General features: G+C 43.6%; 1 protein-coding gene across 1 annotated transcript; it reads left to right on the top strand.

Moving 5' to 3' along the window:
- The first annotated feature begins 10332 nt into the window (after positions 1 to 10332).
- Positions 10333 to 15266, top strand: LOC136477685 (cytochrome c oxidase subunit 6b-3). The gene is made up of 4 exons (XM_066475928.1): positions 10333 to 10491; positions 11550 to 11638; positions 11765 to 11846; positions 14970 to 15266. The coding sequence occupies exons 1-4, from the start codon at positions 10483 to 10485 to the stop codon at positions 15021 to 15023; spliced, it is 234 nt and encodes a 77-aa protein (XP_066332025.1). The 5' UTR covers positions 10333 to 10482; the 3' UTR covers positions 15024 to 15266.
- Positions 15267 to 23156: the final 7890 nt, after the last annotated feature.

Below are 23156 nucleotides of genomic sequence, written 5' to 3'. Positions count from 1 at the left end.
GCTTGCCTTCTTTGGGTTCACAGCTCCCTTCTTCGGTGCCATCTCTTAGATCTAGATGGGGACCGATGGTGGAAGCGCGCATGGATGTGAATCTAGAAATGCGAGGGCTAAGGAAGAAGATGAAAATGGCAAAGTGGCAAAGGTGGGAGCGTGGGGTTCGGCGGCGTAGTTTTAAAGCACTCCCCCCACCTTTTTGCATTTGAGGGTTCTTTGGAAACTGCTCCTGTGATTGGTGCCTCTCAAAATTCTCCGCAACAGTAAGGTGGGCCATTACTTGGGCTTCTACGCAACCGCGGCCTGTATCACCGATTTTTCTTCGCAATTTGTTAGCTTGCCGAATATCCACCGACTTCTCCACCAACCATTATGGCTTAGTAATTACTACTGTACCACCATTACTCTGGTGTTTTCTCTGTGATTTGTTTTCTCCAAGATTTCCTCCTGTGGCTTGGAAACTGCGTCAGAATTATGTTTCGGTTGCTCGCTGCATTGGGGATTTTTCTTCAGTTGTTCGCTATTTCTGACCCTGGTACCACGTGACCATGTCACCTACTGTCAGGCTCAGGGACTAAGTGGGCACACTTCGCCTTGTGGTGAATGTGCTTGTTCTCATCTCGGGGCTACACCCAGGGACTAGCTACCTACTCAGCTGGTTTTCTACTATTCTTCTACTTTGGACCCTAGCATGACATGACTATTCATCTACTGTCAAGCTCGGGGACTAAGTGGGCACACTTTACCTTGTGGTGAGTGTGTTTGCTTTAATCTAGAAGACTCCATGCCTCTTGAAGCTGAAGAAGACAATCTCCTTTTCTCATGGTCGGACTCTAAGTGGCACACTTGGTCCACTGCGAAGAAATTTTTGATTCTAAACTTGAGCTCCTTACACCCTTATGGCAAGCCATAATTGGGTTACACTGCTCGACGATGGTTCACGCTGCTCAACAATGGTTCACGCTGCTCAGCAACTGCTCAGAACTGCACGGCAACTCACCACGGTGGTCGGACCATGAGTTTGACTGCTCTACTTTGTTCGCACCTGCTCGAACAAGCTCAAGACGACATTGCACAATAGGTACAAGGCGCTTGGGGACTAGCTGTGGGGGGTACAAACCTGGATACCCATGGTAGACCACATGGGCTATGCCCCTAGGGGTGGCCTAGCCCACAAGACGAAGCCTTGCGGGGCACGACTCTGTTCGACGCCTCCCGCAAGACACCGGGAAGATATCCTGAAGATACTATAAGATCTGTTAGAATACGTATGATCCAAAGATTCCTGTAATCTGTTATTACTTTCCAATTATCTCTTAGATCTAACCGACTTGTAACCCTGCCCCTGGACTATATAAGATGGGCAGGGACCCCTCCAAACTCACACAATATCATACGATAGCCAATACAAACCAACAGACCACAGAAGTAGGGTATTACGTCATACTAACGGCCTAAACCTGTCTAACTCGTGTGTCTCTATTGTCTTCTTGTTCCACGTGCTTCTCTGCCGATCAATCTACCTTCGTGGGATACCCCTCGAAAGACTATCGATGATATTCTGTTGACAATAGGAAATATAGGAGACAATGTCTACTAAATGATGCTAAGGTATAAAAGATAGACCTTTGAAGCGTGATATCAATCGAAGTCCACCAATATATCATCCTTCTCACCATTAGTAACTAGACATACACAAAAACTAGAATACCCTATGAGATCAATATTAGAAGCAAGGGTCTAGTTTCCATAAAATGAACATAAGTCTAGTTTCTTAACCTATGCATGCTAGTTTTTCAAATCATCAATTAATCCTACAACTAGCATACACCACACAAGCATGAATATTGAAATTTAGAACTTATGCCATGCAAGCAAACATATGAAATGCACATTTAAATGCATCAATCAAGTTTATAAGCTTGCTCCCCCTACTTGTGTGCTCAAAATTTAATTGATCCCCTTACTTTGTCATATCTCTTCTCCTATGTGATCCCCTTACTTTGTCATATCTCTTCTCCCATGTCAATTTTCACTATTTCTCCCTCTATCACTTATATCTTTGTTTTTCTCCCCCTTTGTCATCAATGACCACAAAGGCTTAAATTATAGATAGGTTATGATTATAAATGTCAATCAATGGGGTGAGGATTATTTCCCCAAATTTAGTCCAATCTAGATCACTTGCCAAAAATATTTAACTTGGTTTGATAAAGGACAAGCTTCTTCATACCTTCAAATAAGGGTTATCTTGTATCATATTGAGTTAAACACTTAGAGCTTATTTTCTAGATCAGACACTAGGTTTACAAGCCCACAAACATGTCATATGCTACCACTAGACCAAATTAAGCATAGAAGCAATAGTGGTACCATACAAATATCAAAATCATTTTATTTTCATGAATGAGCCTATTAAATGTGAAAGATGACTAGATGCACTAAACATGTCCTTAGCAAGGATGTATGCCATGCCAATCAACTTTTACCTTGGATTGCTCGAATGAGAGGCAGGTCATATAAGTGGGGGTGCATCAACGCATATTTGAGAAATCCAATATGTTCAACTCATTCCTTAGCTTGCAAAACTTTTTCTCAACCAATAGCTTGGTGAATATATTGATAAGTTGATCTTCGGTGTCTACACTCTCAATGCAAATATTCCCTTTTTGTTGGTAATCTCTTATGAAATGACGGTGGACGTCAATATGCTTTGTTCTTGCATGTTGAACCGGATTGTTGGTTAACTTGATTGCACTCTCATTGTCACATAGCAATGGCACTTTCTTGAACTTGATTCTAAAGTCATTCAAGGTGGCCTTCATCTAAAGTATTTGTGCATAGCAACTATCGGCGGATATGTATTCGGCTTCGACAGTTGATAATACAACACTATTTTGCTTCTTTGATGACCATGAAACAAGTGATCTTCCCAATAATTGATATGTTCCTGAGGTGCTCTTTCTTTCAACCTTACATCCTGCATAATCCGAGTTGGAGTGACCAACTAGCTCAAACTTTGCTCCTTTGGGATACCATAAACCAACATTTTGTGTAAGCTTCAAGTACCTCAATATTCTCTTTGTAGCCTTCAAATGACTTTCTCTTGGTGAGGCTTGAAATCTTGCACACATGCATATACTAAACATGACATCCAGCCTTGATGCGGTCACATAGAGTAGGCTTTCAGTCATAGACCGATACAATTTTTGATCCACCATATTGCCACTTGAATCACTATCCAAGTTGCTATTTGTCCCCATTGGTGTGCTAATGGCTTTGCTATCACTCATGCCAAACTTTTTTAGCATGTCTTTGATATACTTGCCTTGACTCACAAATGTACCATTCTCTAATTGCTTAATTTGAAGACCAAGGAAGTAACTTAACTCTCCAATCATGGATATTTCAAACTCATTAGCCATCATCTTTCTAAACTTTTTACAAAAGTCTTGATTAGTTAATCCAAATATGATGTCATCAATATAGATTTGCAACACAAATAAGTCTTTGCCAATCTTCTTGGTAAAAAGAGTGGTGTCAATCTTGCCCATCATGAACCCTTTAAAGAGTAGGAAGTCATTCAATCTCTCATACCATGCTCTAGGTGCTTGCTTCAAGCCATACAATGCCTTCTTCAACTTGTACACATGATCGAGTTTCTTGTCATGTTCAAAACTGAGAGGTTGCTCAACATATACTTCTTTATTGATGTAACCATTGAGAAATGCACTCTTGATATCCATTTGATAGAGCTTGATGTTGTGGGCACAAGCATAGGCTAATAAGATTCTAATTGCTTTCAATTTAGCAACCGGGGCATATGTTTCTCCAAAGTCAAGACCTTCAACTTGTGTATATCCTTGTGCTACCAATCTTGCTTTGTTCCTTACTACTAACTTGTGTATATCCTTGTGCTACCAATCTTGCTTTATTCCTTACTGCTATCCCATCTTGATCTTGCTTATTTCTAAAAACCCATTTAGTTCTAATCATATTGTGTCGCTTTGGTCTCTCTGCTAATTCTTATACTTGATTTTTTGTGAAGTTATTCAATTCTTTATGCATAGCATTCACCCAATCAATATTCTTCAATGCTTCATCTATCTTCTTTGGTTCAATGGATGACACAAATGAGAAATGCTCACAAAATGAAGCCAATCTTGATCTAGTTTGCACATCTCTTAAAATATCACCAATGATAGTGTCCAATGGATGATCCCATGCAATATTAGTTGGTTGGAGTATTGAAACTTGATTGCTTGCACTTGCTTAATCATTGGGTTGAGATGATGTACTAGCCACTTGATTTTGTTCATTGTCATGAGAGCCATTTGTACTAGCTTGATTTGTATCATCTTGCAAATTTGTGTTAGAGAGCACTTGCACTTGATCATCTTCATCATCATTCACTTGTCTAGGCCTCAATTCACAAACATCCATGTTCTTCACGGTATTTGAAAGTTGAATACCTCTAACATCTTTCAAGTTCTCATTCTCATCTTGGAAACGCTTGGTTTCATCAAATTCAACATCATGAACTTCCTCAAGAATACCACTATCCAAATTCTAAACTCTATATGCTTTGCTAGTAGTTGAGTATCCAAGTAGGAATCTTTCATCACATTTCTTATCAAATTTGCCCAATCTAGTGTATTTCTTCAAGATATAGCATTTGCAACCAAAGACCCCAAAATATGCAATGTTGGGCTTTCTACCATTCAAGAGCTCATAAGGTATCTTCTCTTTCAATGAGTGACAATATAAGCAGTTCCTATAATAGCAAGCCATGTTGATAGCTTCGGTCCAAAAGAATTGACTCACATTATACTCACCAAGCATAGACCTTGCCATATTAATGTGTGTTCTATTTTTTCACTCAACAAGACCATTTGATTGTTGAGTGTACTTGACCGAGAATTCATGTCTAATTCCAAATTTATCACATAGCTCATCAATTCTGGTGTTCTTAAACTCACTACCATTGTCACTTCTAACTCTCTTGATGGTTGTTTCAAACTCATTGTGAATGCCCTTAATAAATGATTTGAATGATGCAAATACATCACTCTTGTCCACTAGAAATAATACACAAGTGTATTGAGTATAATCATCCACTATCACAAAACCATATTTATTGCCACCAATGCTAGTATATTGAGTTGGCCCAAACAAATTCGTGTGTAATAACTCAAATGCTTTACTATTACTCATCATGCTTTTTTTAGGATGGGCGTTTCCAACTTGTTTACTGGCTTGACAAGAGCTACAAAGCTTATCTTTTTTAAACACAACATCTTTCAAGCCTATAACCAAGTCATGCTTAACCAATCTATTTAATTGTTTCATTCCAATATGACCAAGCCTTCTATGCCACAACCAACCTATGCTAGACTTAGAGAACAAATATATTGACAATTGAGCTTCACTAGCATTGAAATCAACCAAGTATAGATTCTTATATCTAAAGCCCTTAAAGATCAAATTAGAGCCATATACACTTAAGATCTCTACATCATCTACCCCAAATATGCATTTAAATTCAAGATCATACAATTGAGCCACGGATAGCAAATTAAAGTTCAAGCTCTCTACTAGCAACATATTGGATATGTTCATGTGATTAGATATTACAATCTTACAAAGCCCTTTGACCTTGCCTTTGCCATTGTCACCAAATATGATACTATCATAACTATCATTGCCATTGGTATTGATTGAGTTGAACATTCTTGCGCCACCGGTCATGTGTTGAGTGCACCCACTATCAAGAATCCAATGCCTTCCTCTGGCTTTGTAATTGACCTACAAAAAAAGATTAATTTCTTTTAGGTACCCAAACTTGTTTGGGTCCTTGAAGGTTAGTGACTAAGCTCTTTGGCATCCAAATGGCTTTATTCTTTGAGCTGATCTATGGTGTACCAATGAACTTAGCTTTCACACCATTTGTACCCTTAGTAAGCACATAGAAAGAATTAATCTTAATTGAGGATTCATTAGCATTTTTGCTCTTGTTCTTACACTCATGCTCTTTATAACCAACTTACTTGCAACTAGTGCAAAACCAACCATTGTTCTTCACAAAACTAGTCTTGTGAGGAGCAAAGGCCGCCTTACCTTTCTTGAGGATATAGCCTAATCCCGCTTTGTAGATAGAAGCTCTTTGGCTACCCAAGCACATAAGCAAGCGGTCCTCACCACCATAGGCCTTAACCAGGGTGTGAGTGAGCTCATTGACCTCCTTCTTAAGAGTCTCATTCTCAACCATTAATGAGGCATCACAAGTGAAATCATCACTGCTAGATGAGGTGGAAGTAGAAGTGCTATAAGAAGGATTAGTGGGAGCAACAATGATAGGCTTATAGAATGATTCATCAATTATATCACAAATTAAGCCTATATCACATATCTCAACATTCTTCTTCTCATTTTGCTCATTAAGCAAAGAGGAATGAGCTTTTTCAAGCTTCTTGTGAATGTTGCCAAGCTTCTCATGGGCTTCCTCTAGCCTCTCATAAGATGCATTGAGCTCATCAAAGGCTTGCTTAAAGGCTTTTAGTTTCTTACGCAAGCTTTTGCATGTCCTTCTCTTAATGTCAAAGTGTTCTTTAGCATCATTTAGCATATCAAGTAGTTTTTCCTTAGTTGGTTCATCATCATCACTATCACTTTCATTTTTATTTTCATTATCATGTTTCTCATCACTTCCATCATCACAAATTTGTACCTTAGTGGCTTAACCATGAAGTATGATGGAGTGTCGAAGAGAGAAGGCTTCTTATTGATAGCAATGCTTACAAGTGCATTCTTTTTGGTGGTCTTGCCATCATCACTATCATCATCATCACTTGAGGAAGTATCATTATCCTAAGTGACCACATATGAACCACCCTTCTTCTTCTTCTTGAATATCATCTTGTCCTTCTTATTCTTCGTGTCATCATCATTGTCACTTTTGTATGGGTATTGAGCAATAAGATAATCTTTGCTTCCATAATTGAAGCACCTTCTTGACTCTTTCTTATTCTTGGATGAAGACTTCTTTCTTCTAGCATGGTAGTCCTTTTTCATCATGAACTTGTCTAATCTCTTGACAAAGAGAGTCATCTTCTCATCATCCATCTCATCAAAACTCAAGTCTTCATATTCACTTGATGATTCTTGCTTTGCTTTGCCCTTGGATGATGTGGCCTTGAATGCCACACTCTTCTTCTTCTCATCCTTTTTATCATCTTTCTTTTCCTTCTTTTCTTTCTTCTCATCGTCGTCTTTATATGTATCATCAGTCATTATATCTCCTAACACTTGGTTTGGTGTCATGGTGTCCAAACCACTTCTCACTAGAATAGTGACCAATGTGCCAAATCTTAAAGGTAGGCATCTCAAAAACTTAAGGGAGAAGTCCTTGTCCTCCACCTCCTCTTCAAGTACTTTGAGATCATTGACAAGCACTTGACGCCTATAAAACATCTCTAACACACTCTCATCCACCTTCATCTTGAAACTAGCAAACTTCTCCTTGAGGATATATGCCTTGGCACCCTTCACCGCTTGAGTGCCCTCAAATGACTCATCCAACTTCTTCCAAGCCTCATAAGCCATCTCAATGATCTTGATTTGTTCAAATGTTCTTTCATCAATATCATCATGAATGGCACTAAGAGCAATATCGTTGTTTTGGAGAAGTACTTCTTCGACGATGGTAGGATTCTTTGGATCTTCTATCTCAATCTTGGTCTCCACCACTTTTCAAACCGTCCCATTGATTGACTTGATATATGTTGTCATCTTATCCTTCCAATAGAGATAGTTTGAACCATCAAATTATGGTGGTTTCTTGGTGTTGTTGATTTGAGCCATTTTAACATAGAAGGCTGTTAAGCCTCAAATCACGGTGACCACGGCTTTGATACCATTTAAAAGGTCCTAATGACTAGAGGGGGGTGAATAGCCTATTAAAAATTTCTACAACAACACTTAGTAAACTGGTTAGACAAATATGAGGCAAAGCGAGTGTTGTGCTAACCTACTAAAAATATAAGCCACCTACCATAATTTTAGTTTCTATAGTCTCTATCCACACAATGGCTATATCACTATACTAAGTTAGTGTGCTCTCAAAGGCTAACTAAAGAGCCACATTAACCAAACTAACAAGCTTTCACGATTAGCTATACTAAAGAGCTTGACAACTAGTTTACGGTAATATAAAGAGAGAGAGCAAGATAGTTATACCGCCGAGTCGAAGAACGAACTAATCAATCACAAGGATAAATACCAATAGAGACCAATTACCTCAGAATCAAATGATGATACAATAATTTTTTATCGAGTCACTTACTTGTCGGTAAACTAGTCCTCGTTGTAGCGATTCACTCACTTAGAGGTTCACGCGCTAATTGGCATCACACGTCAAACCCTCAATAGGGTGCCACACAACCAATATAAGATGATGATCACACAAGCCATAAGCAATTTACTAGAGTACATTTTGGCTCTCCGTCGGTGAAAGATCAAGAACCCCTCATAATCACCACGATCGGAGCCGGAGACAATCACCCACCTCCGCTCGACGATCCTTGCTGCTCCAAGCCGTCTATATGGTGGCAACCACCAAGAGTAGCAAGCTAAACCCGTAGTAAAACAAGAACACCAAGTGCATCTAGATGCAAACACTCAACCAATACACTTGGATTCACTCCCAAGCTCACTAAGATGATGAATCAATGATAGAGATGAGTGAGAGAGCTTTGGCTAAGCTCATAAGGTTACTATGCCAATGTAAATGACCAAGAGAGCGAGCTTGAGTCGGTCATGGGGCTTAAATAGAGAGCCTCCACGAATAGAACCGTTAGCTCTCTATTCTCTAAAAAATAGGGGCGATCGGACACGTCGGTCAGATTGATCGGACGTAGGACCCCAGCGTCCGGTCCTCAGATTTTTCGCCAGCGTTTCCCCGATTTCAAATGCTGATCGTCCGATCTCAACGGTCATCAGTGCACTTAAGTTGTGACCAGACGCATTGCTCAAAGTGACCGACTGCTCCATCACTAGGAGTCCGGTCGTTTCTAGTAAGACACTAGAGCCGATTTTTCATGAATCAGACGTGTCCGATCATAGGCAATCGGACGTGGACCAGAGTTCGGTCCTTACTGGCCTATTCAGATGCTTTCGTCAGCGTACGTCATCGTCCTGACCGGACTGCACCCCCAGCGCGTTCGGTCCTATTTCTTCTCATCGTCCGATCAAAGGACCGAGGGTGGCCTTCATTGCGCACCACTAACCAGACGCAGGGTCAGAGTCCGATCACTGTCCAAGGCAGAGTTCGGTTAATACGAAATAGTCCATTTTGACCCAAAACTTCACCACCCTTGATTAAATGTGTCAATCATCAAGTGTAACACTTCGTGCATGTGTGTTAGCATATTTTCACAAAATATTTTTAAGGGTGTTAGCACTCCACTAGATCCTAAATGCATATGAGTTAGAGCATCTAGTGGCACTTTGATAACCGTATTTCGATACGAGTTTCGTCCCTTTTAATAGAACGATTATCGATTCTAAATGTGATCATAGTCACTAAGTGTCTTGATCACCAAAACAAAAAAGCTTATATCAAATTTCACCTTTGTCTTAAACTTTTTTTATTTTTATTTTTCTTCTTTTTCAAGTCCAAACATTTGATTATCACCATGTCATCACCATCATTATGATCTTTATCATCGCTTCATCACTTAAAGTAGTGCTACCTATCTTATAATTATTTTAATAAATTAAATTAGTATTTAAGGTTTTATCAACTCACTGAAACCAAAGTAAAGCTTCCGACTGTGACAGACGTGATTCCACTAGGCGAGGTGACGTCCATGTCCTTGTCTTTGCAGAGGTCAAAAGGGCTTCCGTCTCTCTTTGAAGGGGCCTTTGTTTTCTTTTTGACTTTTGCGTGCCCGTGCCGCTAGCAGCTGGGACTCCGAGGTGATCAGGACGTGGGCCGATCCAGTCAAGTCACTTCCCTCGCTCACAGGTCACGGACTGGCTGACTCTGGCAGCATACTGCTCATCAAGATCGACTCGTCACTCGTCAGAGTCCAAATTTCCTGCGTGTCCGCTGCTCGGTGTTCCGTGCCCATACGTCCTACACACGTGGGAGCCCAAACGACTAGGGGCGGACGCGCGGCAAAGCAGGCCTTCCGAGGCCCATACTAAGGAATCCGGCATCAACCGGTCCGGTTTCGAGCTGGGCCACGCGGGCTGCTGAAGGGCTTGGTCTTGTGCTGGCAGGGCAGATGGGCCGGAGCAGCCGCGGTTTTCGGACGCTGGGGCTCCGGTTCCGGTCTCGTCTCCTTCAGTTGCGGCTCGCAGAAGCCAATCGAGGTTGACCCGACCGGCAGCCGAAGACCCAAGTGCCCGCAGCACCCCCTCCGGCCTCCGCCCTTCCGCCGCGCGACGCCGTGAGCCCGCCGCTGCGTCGACCCCCTCTCCAGCAAGATGGCCGAGGTGAGATGGCGATCCTTGTAGGCCCTTCCGCTCCGTCTGCTGGATCTAGTTACGCCCGGTCCTTGTTACGGTATACGTTTGGCCTTGCGTACCCGACGTCAGGGCGCCGCCGGCACATGCCTCCGGTCTGTTCCGGCCGAATAGGTAGCGGAGATGCGAGACATCGTAGGATCGTAGATGATTTTTTTTATCAGGTACGGCATCGTTTTGATCGGGATCAGAAATGCGAGGATGTATCTCCTCATACGCGGCTACAGATTCAGGGCGGTTAGGGTTGGCGTTTGATACAATTTGCTCCCGTGTCTCCTATCAGATTGATGAGAACACATCGTAGGCTTGTATCAATTCTGAACCATAACAACACTGTGTTCAAACATTTGATCGGCATATTTCCAGGGACCAGTGGAATGGAACACAACGTCTTTTAGATACAGAGGGAAAGTAGAGGGAAGACAACATATTGTGCATGAGATTTCTGGCATTAGATCTAATATATGTGTCCAATTTGGCGCATGCCAGATTGAAATAATGATATTGTCTCAAGTTATTCTTATTCATGTTTTTCCCTCAATATATCATGGAACTTTTGTTTTGTGAGTAATCATTGGCCTGCCTATTATGGTACTGCCATATGCATCCTCGAATCTGAATGATTTTTTTTTATTAAGCTGCATTTGTTACTGCCTTTCTAGCTTCCACAATATGTTAACCTCTACAATTTTTGGTTATGTATATTGCTGATTGTAATTAATATAATAGTCTGGTTTCACCTGACTTCTTCCTGTATTATCCATTTCATCATTTAGCATCTACAAACTTCACCAAACTCTTCAAAATGAGAAAAACTAATCTTTCCTGCGCTGCCATGATTCGTGAAGTCCAGTTTTTGTTGTGGAAGTACTGTCATTTCAGTTTCGCTATGCAAATAGTCTCATCTTATGAAATATTTTCTTTCACTGCTTCTTTGTTTTCCTTTTCTTTTACGACAGACTCTCAGAAGTGCGTTGTTTATGTTGTTTCTCTTCACTCACAAGTTCATTTATTTGTTTATATGCCAGATTGAGATAAAAACAGCACCTGCTGACTTCCGCTTCCCTACAACAAACCAAACAAGGCATTGTTTTACTCGCTACGTCGAGTACCACAGGTATGACCACATACTATGTTACCTTAACGCGTTATAATTTTTCAGCGTTTTGTGCTTCAACTTTTCTAGTCACAACAACACACTCCTATTTTTCTTACCAATTACTGCAACTCCCACGGAATTCAGGTGTGTGAATGCCAAAGGGGACGATGCTGGTGATTGTGAAAAATTTGCCAAGTACTACAGGTCCCTTTGCCCTGGAGAATGGGTGAGTATTTCTTTTTCTTTTAGCTGATCCTTTCGAGTAAGTTCTCCCTCCGTCATGAAATGATAAGCATATTTGACCAGAGGACAAATCATACAAAGTAGATTGTGGCCCCTTCATTTCTCCTATAGTATGCTGTCATTTGCTAAAAAATCAATATCGTCTCAGAGGCATTTTGAACACAAATCTACTGATGCAAATTTTATGCCCTAAACTTGCATGTATATGTCTAAGTGTTGGTCAAAATTTGTTTATTGGATTTGTCAGCACCATGTTTTTCTTTTATTATTATTTTGGTTCTGCAAATCATGAATTCATCAGGATGTTTCAGTGGGCGTATTACGTTGCTATGTGTGATTTATCTAGTTAATATGTCAAAGCCCTTGCCTTGAATAATCTTTTGCTTCTTAAAACTCTTTTCAACTTGGATGTCAGCATCAAGTTTTGCTTGTGGCAGTCTTAAGTTATCTTTGTTCAGTGTCATGACTAGAGATGGCAACGGGGAAGGAATTCCCCGTTGAGTATTACTTCCCCATCCCCATCCCCACGGGGCTAAATTTTCCCCGTCCCCGTCACCGCTAAGGCTCACGGGAGACGTTTTGTTCCCATCCCCGTGGGGAATTCATCCCCGCTGGGGACCCCGTCCCCGGTGTAAGATCAAAAAACAATTTCTCAAATCAACAGTCCAAAAGCACGAAAATACCAAAAAATGTATCTTGCAACAGCATCAAATAGGATTGTAGTTTACAAATCACAGCTCACAACCACAACTCCCTGGGCGGAATCACAATGCAGATCTCACAAACGGAAAATTAATATGGCTCAGCACCTAGATGTTGCCTTCCTGGCTTCCTGTAAACCGAGCAAAGAGAGAGTAGAGAGAGAGAGAGCATTCCTGTAGACAAGCAAATAGAGAGTAGAGAGAGAGAGCATCGAGTGTTCGGGACAGTCAGACACGGCTGGCCGTGGAACAGGCGATGTGAGCCTACGCGAGCTGGGTGTTGGTTGGAGGTGCTGCTGCGCCAGTCACTGCACTCGCGAGTCATGCCGCGCCTAGCGCCTTGGGTTGGGTGGCGGCTGCAGGACTGGAGGATTTGGCGATGTCCTGGACTTTACAACAACAACAACAACAACAAAGCCTTTAAGTCCCAAACAAGTTGGGGTAGGCTAGAGTTGAAACCCAACAGAAACAATCAAGGTTCAGGCACGTGAATAGCTGTCTTCCAAGCACTCCTATCTAAGGCTAAGTCTTTGGGTATATTCCATCCTTTCAAGTCTCCTTTTATTGCCTCTACCCAAGTCAACTTCGGTCTTCCTCTGCCTCTCTTCACGTTACTATCCTGACTTAGGATTCCACTACGCACCGGTGCATCTGGAGGTCTCCGTTGCACATGTCCAAACCATCTCAACCGGTGTTGGACAAGCTTTTCTTCAATTGGTGCTACCCCTAATCTCTCACGTATATCATCGTTCCGAACTCGATCCCTTCTTGTATGACCGCAAATCCAACGCAACATACGCATTTCCGCGACACTTAGCCGAGTGTTCGGGACATGTCCTGGACTTTAGGGTTTACAAATCGGAATATATACTGAAGCCGATAATGGGCCTTGGTGGGCCAATTTGAGATGGACATTAGAGGCTGCATTACTTCATACTCTTAGCGGGTGGGTTTGAGGGGATCGGGGTCGGGGGATGGATAAGCGTCTGTCCCCACCAGACCCGACGGGGGCTGTTTCTCTGCCAATTGAATCCCCACGGGGATAAAATTGACCCCATCTCTGTCCCCTAATAGGGGAATTACCCGTGGGGAATTGGGGATTGGGCCCCATTGCCATCTCTAGTCATGACCCAAGCAATGGTTTGTTATCGGTCAGAATTTTGTTAATCAACTCCAGTTCTTCATGATCTAGCTTTTCAATAACATTTCCCTTCTTAGTGACCGTATTCTTTAGTTGTCGTTTAGTAGGCCATACTTATGCTCATGGATATACTTGTAGGGGCATGTGCATGCAAATTTGCACATCAGAAGGAGGCGTCTGTGTATTTGCCTTAACTTCTTTTTATTAATCATGAGGGGGATATCTACACAGTTACCTTCACTTGTTTTGCCATTGAATGCACAATAAGAGGTTCTTAGAGCAACGGATTACCAATACCTTTAGAGTGGATAGGGGAGAGAGGGTGGATCTCCTAAATTTGAGAGGGGGGGGGGGGGGGGGGGGGGTGTATTTTGAGTAATTACTTAAAGCTTTTAGGTATTGGGGATAGGATGAGTAATCTGTTGGAGCAACCACAATCCCATGTATTGCATATTTTTGGTATTGGGGGAGATATAAGTAATGTGGAGATGCACTTACACATTTACCTTGACTTGCTCTATATTGTCTTGGCCCCTCCTCTTCTGGTCATCATCAGTTAGAGATGCATGCAAGACCTTAAGATATGTGCAGCTCTTGAATGATATATTCTAAGTGCCCCTGTCCCCTGATGATGAACAGTTCTAGGTTCTGGGAAAAAAATGGCGTTCTTCTCTGTTTTTGAGGTTTCTAACTTTGCTTCCTTGCGTAATGGAGACGATGGACGTTGGAATGATAAAATTGAAATTATTTGTTGTCGGTGCCTCGGTGGAGTGTCATTATAGCATAACATGGGCTGTTTCCAGCAACACTCACACTTTTCTTCCAAATTAGTTCAGGAAGGAGTCTTACTTTACCTTCTTGCAACTGAAGCTTTCTTTAGTATTGTTCATCAGCAGACTACTATTGTTTTCGGTGCTGGTCAGCCTTCAATTGGTTATTATCAGATGCGTTATTTGGCTTTCAGACGCTAACATAGATTTAGTCCACCCTGATACCATACTGAAGCAATTATATTTTGTCCAAGTTTGGAATCCAGTATACTGAATATCAGAATGCTTCAAACTTGCCATATTGGCTCTGGTCAAGCGTTTAACATTGATTTTCTAATGGTTCCTTCTGCATTGTATCCCTGTAATGTAAGCCATAACGGTCTCTTGTGTTTCATTATTTGCTTATTTGTTGTATTGTATTTTCTCCTTGTATTTGTCAATTAGTTGTGTTTGCTTTCATTGAAATAATCATAAGCTTACTGTTTGATATACAGGTTGAGAAATGGAACGAGCAGAGGGATAATGGGACGTTTCCAGGACCTCTCTGAATCTACTGCCCGAGGCCTCCCCTTGGACCAGTCCTACTGTTCCATTCTGCATTCCTACTTTCAGAATCGGCAATGCCTTTTGTCCCCTGCTCTTCAACCAGTCACCACAAAACTGTTAGTGATGCTCTCTTTTTGCAGTTCTAATAATTGGCTACAGTTGCCTCACATGCGGCCATGTATTGTGTGTGAACCTCATTTTATTCACGTATAAACGTCTGAATGAACCTGCATTTCTTTCGTGCCTGCGACTGTGTCGTCCTGTGCTACGCCTTTTGTGTCTTCAATATGCTGGAATTGCAGTAATGGCTGGGAATCAGGGTAGGACAATGATTACATACTGCCCATGAATGTGGATGTACCTTTCCCCGGGTAAAATTTTGAGAGTAAAGCTTTTCTTACCTACTGCGGTCCAGGTCTTTGTGAAGAACTATCCGCAGGAAATTCTTATGAGAAATTGAAGGGTGGTTATCTATTTAGGGTCTGTTTGGATCCAACCTGCCAAAAAATAGCACTATGTTTAGATGCTAATTAGAAGGACTAAACATGAACTAATTTCAAAAGCTTTTGAATTTAGAAGTTACATAACGCCTCTTAAAGTTACCTCTTTGAAAGCTATGTAATCTTTTAGGCCTAGCTGTGTGGTTAGAGAACTATGCCTAAACTGGACTCCAGAGTAGGCTAATCTAAGGCTGCCAGTGCCACTTGCTACGCGTGGTTTTGTGATTGTTCAGCTGTGCCGTACGGAGAGAAGTTATTCCTGCGGTAAAATTTTTGCTGCGGCCTGCATGCAAACTGCAGGCACGCACAGCGGCACAGGAAACCTAATTTGACCATGCGATGAAAACGCCAGGCGAACGTCCTGTTTCTTCTGCACTTGCTGTTCTGCACGCACTGGAGCTGCATTTTACTGGCCGTAGATGCTCCGTCGTTTGAAATCCAACGCGATCGGCAGTCAGCTCAGCTGTCCGTTTTGTCAAGGGCGGAGCTAGACCAAATCCGAGGGCGGTGCACCTTGTCTTATAGGCGCAGGGGTTTATGAAATATGGGTGTAAATATGATGAAAATTTGAGTCTTTTCGCTCTCTTTAATTTTGTGTGGGTGCGGCCGCACCCACCGCCCATGGTTTTGTGACCGATGATTACCGACAAATACTGGCTGCTGCCCAAAACACTCATCAGTCTGGTCAACAATGGAGGAACTGTTGGTGAACAGTCTCTAATGCGCTGTCTTTGTTCCTTTCATCAGCAGCTTTATTTGCTCGTCCAGAAGTTTACGCACACCGTCTGCAAATTCGTTCGTTCGTTTGTCGCCATCTCCAAGATGCACAGTGGAGCTGTTGCAAATTCGTCCATTTGTCGCCGTCGCGTAGTAGTAGGAACGTTTTGGCTGACTGTCGTCGCTGCACTGCATTTACACACATCTGACTGCCGTCCGTCCTCGACGCGGCTCGACGTGAAGTCTCGCTCTGGCGCTGCCGGTGCCGGCCCGCCGGGTTCAATCTCAGCAAGCGCGCGTACAGTGACATACAAAATGCTCGGTCCGCCACCGTGCATCCTTCCTGCCGCCGCTGGCGCTGGACTGGATCCACAGACCACAGCACAGGCACCGCACGCAGGGCATTCAAGTCGGGTGGGCTCCACGCCGATGGATCCGAGCCTGCGAGCAGCGCAGCGCACAGGGCGCCACGGCCATGCCTGCGCCGTTTGCAGCATGCGCCGGCCATGCACGGATGCACATGCACCGCCCCGGCCTGTCACCATCCCTCGCTCGCTCGCTAGCTAGCCGGGCGCGCATGCATGGGCCGTCGCTGCCGCGGGCATGCATGCAGCTGCAGTTGCGCTTCAAACGCTCACTATCACTACCCCCATGCGGCATGCGCGCCATGCATTCAGGGCTTGTTTGGTTTGCACCTGGACTGATTTTGCCTGGGCAAACAGCTGCCTGGATGCTGCCTGGAGTGCATTTGGATGGAGCCCTGGAAACGTGTCTGGGCTAGGCGAGGCACCCTCTGCCAGGCCACCGAAAATGACCGCCTCGCAACCTGGGCTAAATCAATACGGTAATGCACTTTTTGTCTTGTTTTTTATTTGTTGTAGTAATTTAATTTTGTTTTTTTTTGTCTCGCCATCAAGATATAAAGGTGTGACCGAAACACCTTCCCATGTTTCCTTATAATATCCGTCCCTTAATTATATGTGTAAATAGTTGTCAAGTAAAATAATAAAATTATTTTTTGTTTTTATATTATTTATTTATAAAAGCAATGATTTATACTAAAAGACATAATTTATCAATATATTTCTTATTTAATCTTATTAAACGTGATTATCTAATATTAAACACGTGGCAACAATTTACTAAATTATATATTTTAGTTAATCAGATTATAAAAATACATGTTAACTATACAAAGATAAATAAAAAACACATTAATTTAAGCATATTATAAATTAAGAAAACTCACTTATCTATTTTTATTTTATCACCGTATGTTTATTTGTGTATATTTGACGTATTATTAATTAAGAAAATGAATTAATTACCTCTCCAGCAGAGAAGAAAACACATGATCTCTATTCATTAGCTTTCTCAGGCCAGGCATCTAACCAAACGAATAACTCTCAACTTGCCTGGCCAGGCACATTCTCTTAGAATTCCAGGCAACTCTCAGGCAATACTTTTCTCTAGGCAAGTCATCTGGGCTTCCAACCAAACATGCCTGGTATTAATGGAGTTCGGTCACGCTGCGCCTGCTACTGCTAGCTCGGCGGCAGGGAGGCAAAAGGGAACGCCGATCGAGCGTGCAGCTAGGAACACATGGCCGGCGGTCGATCGTGTGCTCTTGCAACCTGCAACGTCGCCTACTACCATCGATCGCATTGAGAGCGAGTTGTTGCGTGCCAATATATGCCATGGCGACTGGCGAGCGAGCGGATCAGGCTAGCTCGCGTGAAGGCGCGCGCACGTACGGTCGCCGCCAGTAGCGCCGGTGCCGTTACCGGGGGGGATCGGCTATTTCCCCGTGGGTCACGGAGGCCGGACAGCCGGACACCAGTGCGTCCGATGAGCGGCGGCCGGCCGTCGGCTGCGCGGGTTTTCCACGGCAGATCGAATCGTGCTTGGGCCGCGCGCGTATATAGCTCGGGCAGCCGTTTTCTCACTGGCGCGCGCGGTCCAGTGTTGCGAGCGATTCGGTGCTGCCGGATCAGCGACGAGGCGCGGTAGCTGGGACGATCAATGAGATGTGCATATATAGCTCGAGGGCGCTGCACTTAAGCCTGCGCTCTTCTGACGTCTGAGGACGACACGTACGTGCGTGCCAGTCCCATTGGACTCAGCACACGAGGGCACCGCACGCGCGAGGTAGATGTGTGCGTGAACTCGGTTGCAATTTTTCCTGCTCCGTTTCAACGCCTGCCTGCGCCATTTTCCCCCCTTTTCCCCCTCAACTTTGCATGTTATCATAACAGCAATAAGTTAATACTCAGCTCAGTGCCGCTGGGCTGACTTTTGTTTTAACAGTTCAATATATACTACCCCTTCCTCTCCCCACTTGGGATCAAGAAGAAGAAGACATCACTAGCCAGAAAACAGGCATACAGAAATCAAGCAATGCATGACACTGTATGACTGAATGAAATACAGTACATCAGAAACAACTAACTTCACTTCCATCATATATAATTACACCGAGTAGCAAAGCTCATGCTAATTAATAAAGTGCTGCCTGCTGAAAGACAATGCACGGCTAGCAAATACATCACAAACCTTCCATTAATTTTTACCGAATAGCAGAGTTCATGCGGAAGTAGCTGAAGGGCAACAATGCACAGCAGCACACGACGAGGAAATACTTCAGGAGCTTAAATTCCAGTACGCCGAACACGGCAGAGTTCACACAAAAGTAGGTGTATCTAGTTATTTGCTGCAAGTGTTACAAGCTCAAGAGGGATAGATGGGGACGAGATAGATGTGAGGATTGATAGGCGCGAGATGGTGAGAGGCAGGCGTAAGAAATAGATGCACGCAAAGTAGGAATTCATCCTCTAGTGAAAAGTCTTGCAAGGTCAAGAAGATCTTTTTAGACAATTTCACTAGATGATGAAGCAACGACTGATGTACACCCATTCAGAAACGTAGCGGGAAGAGGGCGTTGTAGAAGAAGCTCGGCGAGGATAGCGCCATCACAGAGCAGCAGCACCGCAGCGCTTGCAGCTGGGAGGAGGCTTCAGCCGCTTCCTGTTCTTCCAGGTCATCCAGAGGCACCCCGTGGAGTCTGCAGCAACAACCGGCGGGGACGACGAATCGCTAGCAGACGAGAAGCTTGGGCAGCAGACCGGGAGGAAGCAGCAGGAATGGTGGTTGGGGCTAGGCATTTTGGTGGACATAGGAGAGGGGAGGCAAGGTCAGGTACGGTGTGGGAAGCACGGTGGAGAAGAAGATCTGGCCTCCCTTTAACCCTTTATATAGGGCGAGAGAGAGAGGGAGGACGGTCCCGGAGGGGTTATGGCCGTGGAGGGCAAAAGAGAGGAAGCAGGCGTCCTGCTAAAATGTTCCCCGGTAGGCGGGACTAGTTATCTCAATCTTTTCTTCTTGGAAGAAAAAAGGAGAAATGCTCCACTGCGCACTGGCCTACAACCATATTTCGAAACCTTTATTATTATAAAGAAAAAATGGAAAGGTAAAATGTGGTTCTTCAGTCTTCAGTGTCTCTGAAACTCCAAACAACTACACAGCTAGTCTTCAATTCTTCATAGAGAAAAAAAAAACATAAACGTCCATTTTCTTATCATTGTTTTTGATCAACCAATTATGACTGTTTCATTACGAATTTACGATGCAATGGAATGGATTGCGTCCTTAGTAAACCAAAGATGCCTGACCAACTCTAACTCGCAAGATCACCCGCACATATCATAGGGGAAAACATTCAGTGGCAAGATCAAATCTTTAAAACACCAGGGAAAAAACATATTTTGGTGATTTAAAAAAAATTGAAACGATATACATTCGTAGTGCATCTATAGATATACATTACCACAAAATTTGAAATTCAAACTCGTTATTTGTTAAAAAAAACTCATACAAAAATAATAAATTTCAGGTGCATACGTGCTTTAATTGGGGTAGTTCCCTTGAAACATTAGCACGGAGACAACATATATATACTCGTTTACACGATGCCTCGAATGGCATTTCTTGATGTTTTATTAGGGATCTAAATGACACGGCAGGACAGTGGCAGCCGGAGCCAGGTTCTTTGGAAGCCCGGGCGCCGCTCCCTTTGCTCTCACTCTTCCCAGCCTCTTCTCTGTACATAAGGGACTTGAGCCTTGATTGGCACTTGAGCTTAAGGTGTTATTAGCGCCAAGGCAGCCTGGGGGCATATGGTGGCAGGACAAGATTATGTCGCATTGAATCTGTATTTTCACATAGTAGGATGCGTTACTGACTTCGGTATATGAATGGAATATATATGGGATGCAAGCATTATTATATTTGTCTCTGATGCATCGAGCGCTCCCAGCATACTTCATACTTGTAGACTGAATCCCCTGAATATACTGCATGATATTTGCTTTATTCTTGCCTTGATCAACTACCGATAATGAGTGATGATGCATGCATGAATGAATAATCATGAATGTTCAAACGACACCAGCACACCGCACACGATGACTAAGCGACGGTACGGTGTGGTTTTCCGCGGCCTAATCGTGCCTGCGCTTCGGCCGTATCAGCTTGTTCGTTTCGTCGTAAATGATCGTAGATTATTTACTGCTGGCTGGTTTGGTGTGAGAGAAAAATATTGTTCCAGCTTATAATCTACGAGCTTATAATCCACGATCGTATACGAAAGCGAATAGGTTGTATAGCTTGGGGCCTTGGGCCTTGGAGCCTTGGGCAGCCGGCCGGTTCTCACTGACGGTCGATCACACATTGCGCTGCCGAATCAGCCACGATGGGTAGCTGGGGGTGGTAAATGGGGTGGTTCCAGTGCTGCCTGCGCTCTGAAAGTCTGAATACGACACGTACGTGCGTGCTAGTCAGCTAGTCCCCGGCCAATTGGACGCAGTGTGCACTAGGGCACAGCCGCCGCACAGGGCACTGCACGGACGTCGCATGCACACGATGTGTGTGAGAGGGAGAACGCTCAACGGGTGCATACTTTTTTTGCTACACGTTTGGACGCCTGGCTGTGCGCCACTACCCTACCCACTACGGGCCTGTTCGGCAGGACTGAAAAATACTGTTCCGACTGATTGTTGTGAGAGGAAAATACTGTTTTGGCAGAACGTAAACAGTGATTTCGTGAGTTGGCACCAGCCAGCCGAACACTTTTCCCTGTCTTTCTCTTCTCAGTTTTGCATGTTACTTTGGCTAACGGACCCATATTCTTCATGGACATCTTCATCTTAATGTGTTGGGCAATTTGTTGGAAGGTTAGAAACGGCCTAATCTTCAATCAAGTTCAAGATTCCTTGGAAGATGCAAAGAAGACGTTCAAGACAGAATTTGCGCTGCTCCTCTAGCGTGCAAAGAAAAGATATTTTCCATTGATAGATTGAACTATGGTTAAACAATCTTAGTTTAGTCTTCTTAGTTTCTTTAGTTTTTTTCCTTTCCTTCTTTGTCTCTTGAACCCTCCCCTCCCCTTTCTTTGTATTAAACTTCTGTTTAATAAATCTCACAGTAGAGGTGCGCCCCTCCTGTTTTGAACTAAAAAAACACTCATCAACTGGGATATGTATGGTATGACTTGATGTGTCACTATCAAGTGTCAACTAACAGCAGCTCAATGTTATTCTTCTTCCCCAGAAGGGTCAAGAAAACACCAGCACAAGAGTTATACAGAAATCTGAGAACACATGCATTGACACTGAAAAGCACCAGAAACTTCACTTATATTACATGGACCAAGTTCAAGCCAAAGTACTAGCTGAAACTGAAAGGCAATGGGCGACTAAAATAATACTCCTACACCAGAAAACTTAGCTTTATTACAGCAAATAGCAGAGTTCATGCGGAAGTCAGCTGAAAGGGAACAATACACAGTTTACTTCCAGCACAACGAACAACAGTTCACACGAAAGTCAGAGCTTGCAGATAGCTGCTACTATCTAGCTGCAAGTGTTCCAAGCTCAAGAGGGATAGACGGGGACCAGAGGGATGGGAGGATTGATAGGCGCGAGAGGAAGACATGGACATAGTAGGGATTCATCTTCAAGTAAAAAGTCTTGCAAGGTCAAGAATACGATTGCATGACTTGTCACTAGAACAAAAATTCCGAAAGGAGTGGTGAACAACCGTGGAGCAAGAATAACGGAGAGAAGTGGGCGTGGAAGAAGAAGCTCGGCGAGGATAGCGCCATCACATAACAGCAGCACGGAAGCGCTCGCAGCTGATGCTGGCACGACGACGGGGCTTCAGCCGCTTCCCCTTCTTCTTCCTGGCCATCCAGGAGAGGCGCCCCGTGGAGGCTGCAGCAGCCGGGGACGGACGATCGCCGGCCGCAGAGAAGCTTGGGCAGCAGACCGGGAGGAAGAAGCAGCAATGGTGGTCGTGGCTAGGCATTTTGTTGGTGGCCTGAGAAGATGGGAGGGGAGGAGAGGTGTGGCAATGGCAAGAACGGTGGAGAAGAAGGGCTGGCTTCCCTTTATATAGCGGGGGCGCGAGAGGGAGGAAGAGCGCGGTGCCGGTGGAGTTATGGCCGGGGGGGACTCGGGGAGGGAGGCAAAAGGGAGGAAGCAGGCGTCCGGTTTAAAAAATGCAACCCTGCAGTTTGTTCTCTCTGTCTTTTCTTTTGAAAGAAAAAAAAAGAAAGCAGCAATTCAGCCACAACCAAATTTCAGGACAGTAAAATCTTTATCCGGTTCTTCAGTCTTCACCGTCTTGCAAACAACAAGCTGGTGTTTCAGTTCTGCAGAAAAAAAGATATATATAGTGACTTTTTCTATGTACAAGTTAACTGCACTGGGAGAAATGGATGGCATAAAGATTCCAAATGGTAGGGCTGTTGAAGGTACAGTCTCTTATAATCGACAGCTTGATTGCGTACATGCTGGGAGTTTGGGAGGAGAAAGGAGTCAAGGAACACACTTGCACGGTCTATCTACTAGTACTAGTACTATC

The sequence above is a fragment of the Miscanthus floridulus genome, chromosome 8 (assembly GCF_019320115.1).
Source record: "Miscanthus floridulus cultivar M001 chromosome 8, ASM1932011v1, whole genome shotgun sequence".
Classification (NCBI taxonomy): Eukaryota; Viridiplantae; Streptophyta; class Magnoliopsida; order Poales; family Poaceae; genus Miscanthus; species Miscanthus floridulus.
The sequence above is the reverse complement of the archived record's forward strand: the minus strand, read 5'-3'. Positions and strand labels throughout refer to the sequence as shown.

Bases quoted from the DNA above. Each gene is read 5' to 3' on its own strand.
- LOC136477685 (XM_066475928.1), top strand. The intron at 11,639-11,764 runs GTATGACCACAT...CACGGAATTCAG, and splicing joins CGCTACGTCGAGTACCACAG to GTGTGTGAATGCCAAAGGGG. The intron at 11,847-14,969 runs GTGAGTATTTCT...TTTGATATACAG, and splicing joins CCCTTTGCCCTGGAGAATGG to GTTGAGAAATGGAACGAGCA.